Source organism: Camelus dromedarius, chromosome 5, assembly GCF_036321535.1.
Source record: "Camelus dromedarius isolate mCamDro1 chromosome 5, mCamDro1.pat, whole genome shotgun sequence".
Taxonomy (NCBI): Eukaryota; Metazoa; Chordata; class Mammalia; order Artiodactyla; family Camelidae; genus Camelus; species Camelus dromedarius.
Window position 1 is genome coordinate 62912954 of NC_087440.1, and position 17587 is coordinate 62930540.

At 33.8% G+C, this 17587-nt stretch overlaps 1 protein-coding gene across 5 annotated transcripts in view; it reads left to right on the forward strand.

The window, feature by feature from the left end:
• FUT8 (fucosyltransferase 8) overlaps positions 1–17587 on the forward strand; it is a 255203-nt gene that overhangs the window by 149514 nt on the left and 88102 nt on the right. For all 5 annotated transcript variants that reach the window (XM_031453883.2, XM_064486044.1, XM_031453882.2 and 2 more), the window contains 2 exons: positions 15080–15195; positions 15313–15475. In XM_031453883.2, coding sequence (XP_031309743.1) covers positions 15080–15195; positions 15313–15475 — 279 coding nt within the window. The remainder of the gene's footprint in view (positions 1–15079; positions 15196–15312; positions 15476–17587) is intronic.

Genomic DNA, 17587 nt, shown 5'->3' on the forward strand with positions numbered 1-17587 from the left:
AAGGTTAGGTAGTGCTATTATGATTGTGATGTTGGAAACCAATGATCATTTTTTCACTGGTGACATGAGAGGAAGCTGAAGAGAATCTTTGTCTTGATCTTCATCTCACAGGTAGATGTAGTTTGAAGCTAGAATGCTTTAAGAAGGAGGCCTCATCTTTATATCTCAGCTGAAAGTTAATTGTTGCCTTTCGCTTAAACTATTCCGGTACATAACCAAGAACTACTTTTAAAGCAGGCTTTTGTGGTGTGTGTGTGTGTGTGTGTGTGTGTGTGTGTGTGTGTGTGTGTGTGTGTGTGTAAGTGTGATGTATAATCTAGTGGCAGTGTACTTTACTAATACAGTTAACACTGCAGGCAAGTCACAGATTATAACAATTCTTTGCATGACTTGGTTGTGACTATAGGTGTAAAATCTATTACAAGACAGTAAAAATTTTTTTAACTGGGAATAAACAAAGGTTATTGTTTCTAGATCTCACCTCCTAGTTCTTCAGGAAGTTTCCAGTTGCTTATTAACTGGGGGATTAATTATGAAGGTTTTTCTGCAGCTTTGTGCATTTGCAGCCGTATGTGCAATTGGTTTTTTGCCAGCTCCATTTTTAAAACAAGCACTGAATGCCTTGGGATATATATGAGGATTTTTTTCACTTTGGTTTTGTGTCATCATTGTTTCTCTGCTGGAGAGTAGTTCACAGAAAAGTGATTTTTGACTGTGACTTGAAATAAGGTATACATTTGTAATTTATGAACAAAAGAACGACTGGGTTTGATGGGAGAGGGGGAATGACTTACAACCTATTTTCTTCACCTTTATTCAAGGCTTCTTATAGGTGATGTAGTTGTGTTCTTTTAGAGAATGAATACACAAGTGGTGAGGTCTTCCTTAATTATCAAAGATATAAAGGGTTGTGGAAATTTCAACTTTTGGTGGAAAGCAAAGGAGAACTCTACCAGAGGATGCACTTAGATTTAAGGAACGTCATTCTCTCACGTGGATAGCCTAGTTCTATCTAATAATGATACTAATAGACATTGCAGATTGTTGTTGGACAGTATATCCTCCAGGATATAACCTTGGAAGTTTGCAGGCATACTTAATTACCTTTCCCTCTAACATAATCCCCGTGGACCTGCTCTGCTAGCCAATGATTTACTACAGTTTTATTTGAACCTGAGTGGGTTACCAGCATTGGGAACAAAGTATCACATGTATTTCTGTCTCTTGTGGAAATTATTCCTCTCTTTTACTTGTTAGGAAACTATCTCTAGCATCCTTTAATGCATCATTCATTTGTTAGGCATTTCTTGAGCATTTACTGTATGTCAGCACTTGGGCTGGGCTATGTCATGTTTATGGAATTGAATTCGACATGGTAGTTGCTCTGTGAGTGCAGAATTATTATCTGTGCATATATTGGGTGTTTTGCCCTCCCTCCCTTCCTTTTCCACCTTCCTTCCTTTTTTTCCCAAAGCAACAGATAAAATTTGCAGTTATATTACCTTTCATATGATGCTGTAGCATATCTCACTGAGTCTTCGAGAAATTTCTTAGCAATGATAAGATGGTTATTGTTTATAAAGTGCTTTCATTTTTCAAACAACACAATTACTTTGTCTATGTTTCTTGAAGTATCAATGTAACATAATACCATCTAGACTAGAAAATACTAACTTATCTAATAACAGTGGAAGTGAGGTTTGTCAAATAATTTGACAAATTGCTGTTCTGGAATCTAAAACCTTTGTCAGTAGAATTGAAATTGATTTTTGTCCCATTTAGATTTCACTGAAAAAAATTTTTTTTGTCCTTTTGGAATGATTTTTTTTAACTGAGGTAAGTAAATGTACACAGAGATGATCCCATGCAAATGCATATGCAAAATAAAAGTTATAATTTTGATGTGGTATGATTTTAACTATAAATCTACTATATAATAAAAACCACATTTTTAGTTGGATGTGAGTATGTGTAGTTTGAGGATTAAAAGTACTTATTAATCACTGCTTTGACAGCAGCAGTGTTCAATTAGAATTCTGGTATTGTCATATAATTTATATAGAATTCTTTCCAAAGCTGTTAATTCATTTACAGCAGCTATCAAGACTGGTGTTCTGGAGAAGGATTGTCTTCCTTTCTTGTATGGCAAGCTATTTTAATATGACTGAAATTTTTAAAAGCTATCCTTCTTTCATTTTCCTTCAGATTTTCCTAGGAGACTATGGTGTGGTTGTGCAGAATAGCTAGGGAAGTTACTAAATCTTATTTATTCTTTTGATAGTTTTCAACTAGCATCTCCAAGATAGCATAATAAGAAACCAGTTAAGAAACCACACGATTCTTTGATGACTTAAAGATTCTTCAAAAAAAAAAAAACAAAAACCATAGCTTAAAATTTGTGTCAATTTGTTTAATTTAAAAGAGTTCTATTATGAATATAAGTATATATGTTTCTACTTTTAGATGTGTCTGTATATATATATATATATATACACACACACACATGTGTGTGTATATATATATATAACTGTATATATATATGTGTGTAGTTTTTTTTTGGAGAAAAGAGTATATGTATGCATCTATTTAAATCTATACTAATTTAGCACTGAGTGTTTGGTAGGGATCTTATCCTCATTTCTCGAGTTCAACTTAGTTTATTTTCATCATTGAATTGTGGAGGAAAGTATTGTTATGTTTCTATAATAGTGCACTTACCTATTCAAAAGACTGAAATATTATTTGAAGATGTATTTTATTCAGAATTTTAGTACAGATTTAAAGATAATTTTAATAATTTTTTAAACTTTTTTTAAACAAGCCTCTGAACATAAAAACTTAATTTTTGCCTGAGCCCAGTTTCCCGCCTTATAAATGGGAATAAATAAAAGCAGAACCAGTTATCAGTAAAAACAGAAAAAAATACATTTTCAGTATTTTCAGTATGGTGTCTACTCTAGTATCAGGGATATAAATAAAATAATCATTTTTATATAAAGAAATTGAAAGAGGAGAGGAGAGAACAACCTAAACTCATTGATAATTACTTGTGTCTATCTCTTCCTTTCCATGTATACTTTTAACAATGGTGCAACTTCCCTTTATCTTAAAGCATTTCTTAAAAAATTGAAGGTATCCCTGAAAGAAGATAAAAGTACTCTTTGGGAAGTTTATTTTCCAAGAAATAATTTTATTTATTTTAATATACTCTTAGTTTGATATGAGTATTTTCTGAAATGGTCTAAGTTCTTACTCATGCTAGGAAATGGCTAGGTAATGGCTTGGTAAAGCAAGCTACTGAAGTTTGGGCCTATGCCATAAAAAGGCCTTACCACTGTATAGCAGGAAGCCTCTGCTTAGAAGAATTCGAGGATACATTCCTGGACCAGACATCCAGAGATATTCTGTGGTTTGTAAGGTTTTCAGTGTTTCGTCCTAAGGGTTCTGCTTCAATATTGAACTAGTAATTGCAGTGTTACCATTTTATCCTTTGAACCTTGTATCTAAAAGATTTGCAGTGGTGTAAACTGGCAGGTAACCATTCTTAATAAAGTCATTCATTGCTTTCTTAATTTGTAAGAAGAGATTTCCAGTAATAATTTATTTTATCAGGTCTACTTGATACATAGTTCTGACAAAAATTCAATAATCTGCTATAAATCCAGTGCCCAGAAGATAGTCCAACCAGATTCTTGCCCTTTTGAGAATATGAAGAAAATTAGCTGCTACTAATGAAAATTAGCTGCTATTATTATTGTTGAAAGGTAGAAATTTCCCCAAAACCCAATAGATGTTAGAAGTAGAATAACTTGATAATAAAGCCAATATCAGACACTTATTTTAACCCAGAAAACCTAGAATAACATGTCTAAATTTCCTGCTACAACGTATATCTTAGGCATTTTCTTCCCTTAAAGGTATTAATTTCTTAATGCAAAACATGAGTTTGTAAAAAAGTGTGTCATTTGGATTTTTGAAAAAATAATTCCATTTACTCATATTGCGGTTTTACAAATTCTGTATTTTTCACTTCTCTCTGATCTTTGACTACACGAATAAGTTATTTTTCCCTGTCTTTACCACCTCATCTTTTCCCCCTTGGCTCTCATAGTCAATGATTTATTTGTTAGTTCATGCATTCAAAAAATATTTATGAGGCAACTACCGTGTGTCAAAGAATGTGTCAGGTGCTAGATATGGAAAAATGCCCTCACAGATTTGATGTAGCAGAGAGGAGAGACAAGCACTTGCATCAAATAAGTGGTTTTTAAAATAACATAAATCAAAAAAAGAGAAAAAAGAAAAGAAAAAAACCTAAATCACTGTGAGCCGAGGATGGGTTAAATAGATTATGATGTCTCCATGAAATGAATCTTTTATAGCTGTTAAAAATTAAATATATATATTTCATTTCTAGAAAAGTGCATAAAACACTGTCAACAGTGATTCCCTCTACTGAGGGTCCATGGGGACTGGATTTGTTATTCATTGTATATAATCTATTCCTTAAGAAAGAAAGAAACCCCTATTCTTGTAATATATTTTCACTGAAACTCTAAATAAAATTTAAAGAAAATTAGCAGTACACTTAACAAGCAAATAAGCAATTACACTTCTGTCAAGAAAAATCTAGAGGTAAAATCTTTAATTATTAAAACAATCACTCATTACCCTGATTTGTAAGTTTTGTCCAAAATGCCTTCTTTTAACAGGGATACTGTCATCGCATTTGAAGTGAGCAGGGGCAGCTGTCAGTCTAGATTGTTGTTTTTGGCTGCTGGATGATGAAAGAATGGTCTAGTTTATACTTTCTATTTCACTTGTCAAAGAAAACGTGGTCACAGATTTCCTTGGAGAATTGAGCCCGAGACCTATCTAATGTTAATATCATGGTATCTTCGAGCTGCATTTCAATACAGATTTTCCCGTGTGATTATTCTGTTAAAACTGATTTTGTTGCTTGACCCTTCTACTCCTTCTTGGGTTCCATTTTGAATTTTTACACACTAGGTAAAATGAACCAAAAGAAGGAGTTCATTTGAATAAAATGATATTTTTTTTCTCAGTGGCTAGGTCTGTTCCATCTAATTTGACAAAAACCATTTACTCTTGGCAAAGTTTGATATTTGAATATATGTTGTTATTTTTTTGCTTTTGCTGGGAATATATTAGTGCTGTGAGTGGCCAGTTGAAATTCTAATGGAAAAAAAAATCAAATAAAAAACAAGGATCTGTGAGTTGAATACAATTCCAGTTTTCATCCAGTTTAGTTCATATTTTAAAATAGTCCAAATTTGTGGTAGTCTTAGTAGTCTATTGGCAGGATGCCAATATTATAGATGCTCAGATTGCTTTTTTAAAAATTCTTTTTATTGGTAAAATCTTAGCAGCTTTGTCCTATATAGCAATGACAAAATGTTTAAGTTGTTGGTGAACAACTATGTGGGATTAATCTCTTCTAAATAAAAGAATTCCACTTGATATTTTTATAGCAATATTCTAATATATATATATATATATAATAACTATATATATAGTTTAATATGATGCCAGAAGTTGGGGGTTAAATAGCATTAGTGATGAGCATCTACCCAATTTTCATCTAGTTGTATTAAAGTTGTATTAAAATACTTCTTAATTAGTCCCTGCAACTAATTAAGAATTATTTCTAACATATATTTGAAGCTCAAAATATAATATAATCCCATGTCAATATTATTCATATTGAATAAATGTTGATATTTTGCCATATTTGCTTCAGATTGCTAGAAAAAATACAGATATTACGCCCTTCTTCAATTCCATTTTTCCTTCCTTTTTTTCTCAGTGATAATCACTACTTTGAGTATTGTATACCCTCTGCCTATACTTTTATTCTTATGTTTGTATGTATTCATGAAAGCATAGTTTTGTGTTTCAAATTTATGTGAATGTGTCATACTACATATATATGTATTTTTCTGTGACCATTTCGACATTGGTATCCTCATGCAAGATTATTCACGAGTGATACTTATACTCATTCCTCTATTGATGAGTATCTAGTGTCTCCTTATATACATGTACTAAAGTTTCTCTAAGATGATTACCTAGAAGGACACATGCTGAGTCTTAATATATGTGCATCTTCAACTTTGGAGCAGTTTCACAGTATTTTGTAAATGGATTGTTCTCATTTTACACCCCTACTTTTAGTATATATTATGTGCTAAACTGTTTCATGTACCCCTCTCCCAATTAATATGTTGAAGCCCTAACCCCCAATATTTCAGAACATGATTGTATTTGGAGTAGGGTTTTCAAAGAGATGATTAAGTTCAATGAGGCTGTTAGGGCAGGCCCTAATCCAGTCTGACTGGTATCCTTATGTATCCTTGGACACATTAAGGAGGTATCAGAGAGTCAAACAGAGGAAAGACTATGTGAGCAGACAGGAGAAGGTGGCCATCTGCAAGACAAAGAGAGCCTTAGAAGAAATCAAACCTGCTAACACTTTGATTTTTGGACTTTTAGCCTTCATAACTATGGGAAAATAGGTTTCTTTTGTTTAAGCTACCAGTTTATGGTATTTTGTTGTGGCACCCCTAACAAACTAATACAGCATATGAGAGTTCAACGTTCTCTATATCCTCACCAACACTCAATCTGATACTTTTTAGTTATTATCTGTGTAATAGGTAAGAAATGGTTATCTCTGTCTTAATTTGAATATCCTGGTGACTAAAGTTTTAAAGTTGATCACTTCTCAGGATTACTAATCAATAAAATTTTCATCTGTGAATTGCTAGTTCATATATATTTCACATTTTTCTATTAGATTGTCTTTCTCTTATAGATTTGAAGAAGTTTTTTATATAATCTTGATACTTTCTATTATCCTTTCTCCTATAAACTTTATTCCTATTCCTATTTCAGGCAGTCAAATTTATCAATCTCTCTTTCTATGGTTTGCACTTTAAAAAATCCTATTTAATTCATCTCTTTCCCAAGGCCATGAAAAATATAAAATTTCTTCTAAAATTTTTAAGTTTTGATTGTCAGATTATTTAATTTTCACATTTTCCAAGTAGGAAGGTGTCTAAGCAATCATTTATTGAATAATTTATCCTTTCCCTACTAATTTAGAATGATACCTCTGTCATTTATGCTGGCATCTATTTCTAGGTGCTTTATTCGGTTCTATTAGTCTATTTATCTGACTGTATGCCAGTACTACACTGTTTTTGTTACTAAAATGTTATGGTTTATTATTTGATAAGGCAAATCCTCCCTCCTGTTTATTATTTTGCAAAATTATCTAGTCTGAGGATTTTGGTCTTTCATATGAATCTTAGGATCACCTTGTCATTCAATTAAAAAATTCTTTTGTAATTTTTATTAGAATTGCATCCAATCAATTTGGGGAATGATTACTTCTTCAGAAAATGTATAATGATTTTTCTCATACAAATCTTACTATTTGTTTAAATTTATTCCTTATTACTTTATCATTTTGTCGGTGCTATTTTAAATGTGAGTTTTTAGAAGATATATTTTATAATTTGTGGTTATTGTTGTTTAGGAACATTAAGCTAATTTTTATACCTTAATCTTGTATCTAGAAATTTCCCTGAACTCTCTTAGTGCCATCACCTGTGAATAACAACAGTTGTTTCTTTCTTTCCTATATTTCTAAGTCTTAGTCTTTCTTTCTACATTGGCTAAGACTTCCAGTACAGTGGTGAATAGAAACAGTGATGGCAGACATTTCTTCTGTTGTTCTTAACTTTAAGAGGAATACTTCTAGTTATTTGATCCATGAAATGTGATATTTACTGTGAATTTTTTGATATATACTCCTTATCAAGTCAAGGAGTTTACCTTCCATTCCTTGTTAAGAATTTTATTATGAATAAATTTGAAGTTTTGTCAAATGATTTTTTTTGTATTTCTATTAAGTTTATAATTTTATCATTTCCTTTAATTTGTTATTGCAATGAATTTACATTAGTAGCCTTAATAATTATAAGCCAGCTAGGGATAAAACCATCTTGAGATAAAAGTCTAGATAGTCATGATGTATTTTTTGAAGCATTGCTATATTTAGTAATATATCACTTAGGATTTTGAAAATAAATTTTTAATGAATTGGCTTTTAATTTCCCCTTTCTTGACCTTTATGCTACTTTTATATCAGTCTTATGCTAATTTCAGAAATGGATTTTTAGAACTTCCTCTCTTTATATTCCCTAGGAAAAAAGTTCAGATAACTGTTTTCTGAAGATTTGTAAAAATTCATGTATAAAAATACCTGGTCCTAGAGTTTTTAAAATTCAATAGATTTTTGACTACTGATTCACTTTCTGTTTCTTCTTGAATCAATTTTGATAATTTAGTTTCTTCTAGAAATTATTTATTTTTTCCATATTTTTAAATTAAGTGCCTGAAAGTGTTCATAGTATTTTGTGATGTTTCAAAATTCATTATCTGTGTTTATGACTCTCTTTTCATTTCTAATATTGCTTATTTGTGCCTAGGTTCTTCTTCTTAATTAAGGTCTTTATTGTTCCAACATTCTTGGCACAACTGTTGAAAGTATTTAAGAAAGACAGCCTGTTTTAAATAAATTATTAAATATATTTCTGATGAGAAAAGCTTAATTTCTCTGAGAGAGCTGTGTAATCATTCCAGTTGGGATACAAATTCACTGATTTTTTTTTCATATTCTGACAGCAAAGGAGGAATTTACTGGTTTTCATATTCTTGGATAGAGGCATTGAATTCCCTAAAGAGTGGGCTTTTGTTTGTATATTAGAATGGCAACTTCATGTGTGAATGAAGATTTTCATCAAATGTTTTATTCAGGAGAATTTTATGATTTTTGAAATATATATCATATCGGAAAAACGATCATGTTGGCATTTTTAACAGGGAATGAGGATCATCTGCAGGAAACCTTGTTTCATGCTCCATGATAAGCAGTGAACCAGGCCAGCCACACAGTCTACTTTTCTTGCACTTTCCTAATGACTAATGATTTTTAACATCTTTTGATGTGCTTATTTGAGATTTTTCTTTTTTTTTTTTTGTGGAGTATCTATTCAAATCTCTGTGTCCATCTTGGGGGGAGGTTGTTTTCTGAGAATTGGATCCTTCATATAGTCTACATACACCCTTAATCAGATACCAGGTTTGCAAGTATCTTCTTCTGGTCTGTCTTGTCTTTTCATTGTCTTAATAGTGTCTTTATTAAAAAAAGTATTTAATTTCAATGAAGTCTAATTTATCAGTTTTTTCTTTTATGGATCATGCTTTGGTGTAGTATCTAAGAAAACTGTGCCTAACTGATGATCGTAAATGTATATTTCTTGTTTTCTTCCTGAAGTTTTATTTTTGTAAATTATATTACCAGTATATTACCTTTGTGACTTTGTAAAAATCAGTTTTACTTATATGTGTGTGCCTATTCCTGGACTCTATTCTGTTTCATTGATCTCTTTGTCTGTCTTTCTGCCAGTAGCTCATTGTCTTGATTATTGTAACTTTACAGTAGATCTTGATATCAGATAGTGTTAGTTTTCTTAGTCTTTTTTAGATTTGTTGTGGCTATTTTAGGTATTTGCATTTCCATATGAATTTTAGAATTGGCTTGTCAATTTCTAAACAAAATTTCTGAAGCATTGCTTTATAATTTTCAGTTTATAGGTTTTATACCTCTTTTACTGATTTATATTTAATTTTTTCATGTTTTTGATGCTATTGTAAGTAATAATGTTTTGAAATAAGTTCCTGTTGTTTTTTGCTAGAATATAGAAATATATTGAATTTTGTATGTTGATTTTGTATTCTGCAGCCTTTAAAAATTCTGTCAGATTTTCTACCTGAGGACTTAATAAGCTTCAAGAATTTAGATGTCCAAATCACTTGCCAGATTTGGGAAATTATTTTTTTAAATAACTTTTCTGCTCCTTTCTTCTTTTCTTTTCCTTCTAGGTCTCCAGTAATCATAGATTATTTCACATATGGAAGTCCATAATTCCCTTAGTTTTTCTTCACTCTTTTTCTGTTTTCTTTTAGTTTCTTTGACTGGATAATTTCAAATGACCTGTCTTCAGGTTCACTAATTTTTCCTTCTTCTTGGTCAAGTCTGATCTTGAAGCTCTTTGTTGAATTCTTTAGTCATTGTATTATTCAGGTCTAGGATTCTTGTTGTTTTTGTTTTTGTTGTTGTGGTTATGATTTCTATTTCTTTGTTAACTTTACAATTTTGTTACATTCATTGTTTTCATAATTTTGCTTAGTTGTCAATCTGTGTTTCCTCATAGTTCACTGAATTTCTTTAAGAGAGTTATTATGAATTCTTTGTTAGACTATTAATAGATTTCCATTTCTTTAGGTATAGTTAGGTGTAATTATTGCAGCTGTTTTAGTTTCCTTTGATGGTGTCGTGTTTACCTGATTCCTTGTGATCCTTCTATCTTATGTGCTTAACAGCTCATTTGAGGAAGTGGCCTTTTTTCCAGCCTTTGTAGGTTTGCTTCAGCAGGCAAAGACCTTCATGAGTCAGCTCAGCTTAAGGTTGTGGATGGACAGCTGGTAGCAGCATTAGACAGGCAGTGCTTGGTCTCAGGGTCTTAGCTGGATGGAGCTACTGCCTGTGCTCTAAGGTTGGGGCTGGGGGATGCTGTCATTGTTCCACATTTGGATGGGCCTCATGGCTGGGATCCTCATTCAGGCAGGGCTGCTTGCGGTGCTCTGCAATTACCTGGTCAGGCAGGGTTTGAGGCCATGTTCTATGGCCTGTTTAGGGCATGTTGCTGGTGCATTCTGCGATTGGGTAGGGCCACATGCTGGGCTCTGTAGTCATCCCTAGTTGGGTGGGGCCCCAAGCTATGCCCCCTGGCTTGGTGGTGCTGCTGGACTGTACATTCAGTCAAAGCCATGCACAGGGCTTTGTGATCATATGGGAACTTAGGCCATACACCTTGATCAGATGGGACCACAGACTGTGCCCCAAAGTTGATGGGTCTGTGGGATGGCTCCATAATTGAGCAAGCTACTGGCTGTGCTCCACTGATTGACAGTATCTCTTGCTGGGCTTCTTGGTCAAGTAGGGCTGCCAGCTGTACCCCACAGTTGGATGGGGCTGGAGGCTATGCTCCGTGGTTAGGTGGGGTTGCTTTCTGGGCCCATTGGTTGGGTAGAGCCATAGGCTGTGCTTTGTGATTAGGTGGGGTAACTGGCTGAGCATTCTATCTGAGTGAGTCTGCAGGCCATGCTCAGCAGCTGGATGGGCTTGTAAGCTATGCTGTGCTGCTGTACGGTGCTATAGGCTGTGCTCCACATGGTCAGTACCAGAGGCCAGGCTTCAAGGCTGCCAGTGTCACAGGGCTTTCTCGTCTGGCCTAACAAGTGGTCATGCTCTGCAGTTGGACAAGGCTGCTGTCTTGGTTTTCAGTCTGACTGGGGTTGTAGGATAGGCTCCAGAGCTAGCCAGGTCTCTGGCTGGGTAACCTGGTAATGTTGGAGGCTATACTCAATAGTAGAGTAGTGCTGGTGGCTTGGCTCCCTGCTCAAGAGGGTCTGCAAGAATATGCTCTGTGGCTGCCTGGGGTCCCTGGCCAGGCTTCTTGGTCAGGTGAGGCTGGAGGTTAGAATTAGCAGTTGGGTGGTGCTGCTGACTTGCTTTCTTGCCCAGGTAGGCTGTGGGATGTTCAGCATAGCTGCTTGCAACTGCCTGGCATCTTTGGCCAGTTTTCCCTATTGGATGGGGTTGGAGGCCATACTCAAGATTTTGTATAGGCAGGGCATTAGATTTGCTTCTCCACCAAGTCAGCCCTCTGACTGGAAACCCAAACCAGGCAGAACTGCCAACCAAATTCCCTGACCAGCTGGGGCCATGGGCTCAGCTCCACAAATGGTCACAGTCACTAGCTGGAATCTGCTAAGACCCAACCACTAGCAGAAATGCAGTCTGCCAAGATCCGTGCACTAGTTGCTATGAACCCTTTCCCCTTCTCTGTCTCTAGCTAATTCCCCTAGTAATCCCCATGGAGCAGTGCTTAAGTGGGCCCCTCAGGAAGCGTCTGGAATGCTGGGGAAACTTGATGTCCCTCTGCACTCTCCTTTTCCCACGGGAGAAACTTTAGGCCCTGGGGACCTCCTCGGTGCAGCACTGCACTGACCTGGGGGAGGGGCAATGTCATCAAAGTGAAACAACAGTTTTTACCCTTTTAAGGCTGTTTTTCTCCATTTTTGAGGTCCATGGGAATGATTCAGACTCACTCCTTCATTCTGGAATCTTCAGATAGGTATTTTGTCTCTAGTTAGTTGCTAGTTGCCCTTTCCCTGAGGAGGATTTGAAGTCAGGAACCACCTATTTTGCCATCTTTCTGACATCAGTCTCCTGATTCCAGTTTTATTTAATCATTATTTCATATATTTTATCTGGGTTTTCAGTTGTTTCAGGCTTAATGGTAAATCTGATCTCTGTTACCTCATCTTGGCCAGAAGACATTCTGTATATCTTTTTGCATAGTGAGTATAATAAAACGTTCAGTTCCCTAAATATTCAGATAAAGAGGCTATTCTTACAGATTTATTCTGAATAGGATTTGGAAAGCATAGTCCTTATTTTGTAATTTTTTTTTTACATTGGCTTCTCTATTATTTTTCTTTATCTACAGTTAATCTACAGTTGGATTAGATTATTGTGTATAATAATGTAATATAAATCACTAATTCATTTATATTTTATTAGAATTAGATTGGATTTAGTACTTAATGAAATAGCTGAAAAGACCTTATGCAATTTTCTCATTCCTGTTTTCCCCTAATCTTATTCCATGAAGGTATAAAGAAATGAGATTAAAAAGGAAAACCTAGACATATCTTTCTATTGTCTGAAATGTCATATCACTGAAGTGTGCACTGGAAAGGGACATCCTTGTCCTATGGATTACTGCTGCCAAAATAAATTATAAGAGATAGTAGTTTTGTCTTGTTTTCAAATTATTTCCTAGAAACCAGTTATATAATTCAGAAAGAGATTTAGAGCCAAGTTTTAAAAACTACATACCAGGAAATGCTTCGTTTACGAATGTACACGTAATTGTGCTCATATATTGGGTAATTGTGCACCTAACAACTCTATTCATTTTGTCATTATTCACTTTGCGTGTATCAAATGAAGGCTGTTTCACTCAAATTCTGTAGCCTGGGACAATCCTGATTAGAGGATGGCTACCTTTCCTGCCCCTGTTCAATGTTAGTGCATACAATTTCATATGAACTAATAGAATACTTTATTTACTCTGGTTTAGCTGTAACAAGAGCTTCTTTACTAAGGGTGAGATAGGTAATTAATAGTTTGGCTTCATATGTTATATAAAAATGTTAGAAAAGGTATAAAAAAATTTCTGTTTGTCTTTGCTTCAAGGGACTAAGCTGACATCTAAATTTAAGTTCTGCTGAGTATAGTTTAAAAATTAAATTTTAGTAAAATGATTGTGATGATAAAAATATCTTTCCCAGACATTCTGACATTACAACTCATCTCTGAAGTGACTGAGCCTAGATACAAAGTCCTAATAAGACTTATTGCCAGACACTGTGCTAAGTACTTTCTCAGAGACATTTTCTCATTTAAATAGATTTTAGAAGAAAAATCAGCTATTATTTAATCTTCAATAATTTTCCAAAAGTATACATGCATATTTGTGTATGTATATATCTCTGTATGTATATGTGTTAGTTTCCTATTGTTGCTGTAACAGATATCACAAACTTTGTGGCTTAAAACAATAGAAATTTATTCTCTTGCAGTTTGAGAGGGCAGAAGTCTGAAATGAGTTTCACTGGACCAAAACCAAGGTGTCAATAGGGCCACATTCACTAGGGAAGCTCTGGGGGAGAATCTGTTTCCTTGCCTTTTCCAGCTTCTAAAGGTGTCTTCCTTGCATTTGTTGCTCATGGCCCCTTCCTCCATCTTTAAAACCAATAGCCACATTACCTTTTATTCTTTTGTGGTAAAAACTCCTACCTCCCTCCCATAAGAATACCTGTGGTTACAATTATAGGCCACCTGAGTAATCCAGGGCTATCTCCCCATCTCAAAGTCCTTAACTTAATCACACGTATAAAGTTTCTTTTGCCACATAAGGTCGCATTTACAGATTCCAAGACTAGGATGTAGATAATCTTTTGTGGCCAAAATGGAGAACAGAATGCTGTCAAAAGTCACATAAAAACAAAATATGTTAGAAACTAGTACAGTTTGGAAAGAATTTTTTAGATTGATAATATAAGCAAGAGATCCTGGAGTTCCTCTGCTATGTACCAACATTTTATATTGTTGACTAATATTTTTTCTATCTTTGATACAAACAGGTAGGACATTAATCTTTAGGGTTTTTTTCTGTTATACTTCATCTTCTACTCTTGTCTTTCCCTTCCCTATAAAACCAGTGCTTAGTAATCTCAGGTCATGAGTTGATGAATTGGAACACAGATTTACATAGCCTGATATGATTAGTTTAGAAGTAATTTGCATTTGAAATTTGAATATAGACACATGTGCTTTCTTATTCCCTTTAAGCCTTTCCTTCGCCCTTTCCTTCACTTTTTTGGAGGGGTGAGATCATTTTGTTGTTTATTTGTTTGTTTGTTTGTTTTAATAGGGTTACTGAGGATTGAACTCAGGACCTCATGCATGCTAAGCACCCATTCAACCACTGAGCTATACTCCTCCTTTTTTTTATTCTCGACTCTAATGAAGAATCGATCACTTTCCCACTGATGATGTTAGTCTAAGTAATATGATGAGAGTTTTTAGGAGACAGTTCTGAAGGCTCTTTCATTCCTAGAAGATCGTAGATCTCTGAGTTAGATTATTTTTTTTTTCTGTATTTGTTCAGTGTCATTCTGGTGTTTATATTTTACCCTATACCTTTGGAGAGAAAATATCATTTTGGTACTTTTAATATATAATATGATCTAGTGACTTCTAGAGTTACCAATAAACATATTTTAGCAAAGTAAGCATGTGTTTTGTTGCACAATGTATAAGCTAAATGTTTACATTTTATTCCTTGAACTACAGAATACCAGAAGGCCCCATTGATCAGGGGCCAGCTTCAGGAAGGGTTCGTGCTTTAGAAGAGCAACTTGTGAAGGCCAAAGAACAGATTGAAAATTATAAGAAACAAACTAGAAATGGTAGGTGATTATACAGTGTTTTTCCTCTTCAATATATTGATGTTTAGCACAAATAATTGAAAATTTCCTCTCATCAAAATGTTGGAAATGCTGATGCTGTCTGTTCTTTGATTGCAGGTCTGGGGAAGGATCATGAAATCCTGAGGAGGAGGATTGAAAATGGAGCTAAAGAGCTCTGGTTTTTTCTACAAAGTGAGTTGAAAAAATTAAAGAATTTAGAAGGAAATGAACTCCAAAGACATGCAGATGAATTTCTGTCAGACTTGGGACATCATGAAAGGTACTACATTTACATTTCATTTGGGGTTTAGAAAAGATGGTAATCTAAGAATGGGAACTTCTGTTAATTTCCCTGCTGAATGGTAAATGATTACCTACCATACATATTTAGGAGCAGGAGAGTACCTGAGATCCCAGAGGGCACTAATTGCCAAATGTGGTTCATCACCAGAAAATATTATTTTAAATGAATTTCTAGAAATTTTTATGCCCTATGTAAACTTTGAAGGTAGTGGTGTCAGCCAACAATACATTAAAGCATCTTTAAATTCCCTTCATATACAACCAGTATTTGAAGTGAAGTGTGCAGTTTTACATTACAGTACATTCTTTGAAACTCACACTGAGGCTGGCAGTTATGTTTCTAATTGAAACACTAAAAACTGGAAAATAGCACCTTTTTAGGATTTCTAATTAAAGGTTAATAGGTTTTTTTTAATTGAAGTATAGTTGCTTTATAATGTTGTGTTAGTTTCTGTTGTACAGCATACTGATTTAGTTAATACATATATATTCTTTTTCATATTCTTTTTCATTATAGGTTATTACAAGCTATTGAATATAGTTCCCAGGTTAATCAGTTTTTGATAAAAAAAAAGCATTCTGTTAATTGCTTTTCCATTTAGTTGCTAAAAAGAAGAACCTGAAATCTGCCTAGATAAAATTGTTTTTCCTGTTTGCACATTTCTGAAAGTATGGAGTTTATCTTCCATAGAAAAGAAAACATTTTGGTGCTGGTGTGTTCATGCAGAATAAAATGTATCTGAGAACCATTATAGATAGTAACACCTATGCTTAGGCCTATTATATTTATAAGTCTATATTCCCAGTAGGATTCTGATGGCAATTACTATCTCATTAGTGAACAATAAAAGAAAAATTGTTGTATTTACACAGCCTACCACTGTGAAGAGGAAAAGAATTACCCCACAACCAAGAGATTCATATACATTAACATCATCAGCAAGATTGTAGTGATTTTGAAATACTGCTCTTCTATTTTAAGTGAAATTACAAATAAAATTTATCAGTTTATTGGAATCATTTTAGCATTAATGACTCTGCAGGAATAAGACAGCATAAATTTCAAGGGGCATTGACTTATTACACCACGTATTCAGCAGTGCCTTTGAAGTTTTTAGCCTAGCTTGCAGTCAAGCCATACTGAAACCATTAGACCAGATACTAATCCTGTATTAATGCTTAATGCTTCTCTATCCTAAAGCTAATTCTAGGCACCAGGATTCTGTTAATTGGAGCTGTGTGCTTTTGTGCTTTGTTTATTGCAGTTTTATAGGAAAATGCAGATCTGAAGGGGATTTGAGTTGGACAGACTGTGGTATTTAAAGGATAATTTTGACTACTGACTTTTGATAGACTGTTTAATTTTAAAGTTCGAGTGATTTAACTGAGAATTTCATTTTCAGGTGTTTTCTAAATTAAAATAGTTATTTAAAAATTATTTTGTGTTTCTAATGGTACATATATTTTGTGACTATGTAGACATTGAAAAATATATACAAATGAAAAATGTTGGGCTCTGAAAAATTGATGTAAATCAATATTAAATTTTTGTAACTTGAGTTCTGTTTTAAATATATTATGCTTCTTGACACTACCTTTTGGTATATGTTAAATAATAATATTTCAATGAAAACAAAAAAGGAAAGTTACCCAAAGTATTCAAGTCAATTTCTTTTGCTATCTTAAGCAGAATTATAATGAACTTAGGATACAACTTCAAAGGGTAGTAATTTAACTCTACGCAGCCAGATTAGAATGCAGTAATACAAATAATGAACAAAGCACAACCAAACATAAGAGAAATAATGTTTAAAGTAATAAATGTACAAGTAGAAAGGATTGGTGTGTATGTGGAATATGCCATCTTACTGATAATTTCTAAGATCTTTAAATATAAGAATTAATAAAATTAACACAGACTTTTGTTTGCCTCTGATATTTTCATGTTATGGAAAAATTCCCATTTTATTTTTATACTTGGTCAAATTACAGTGTACAGGTTGTCTCTGGTTTAAAAGTCTGTGTTCTCTGAGAAATCAGTTAGAGGTTGAGTCTATCAATTTTCTTGGTCAGATTTCCCTATGAATCA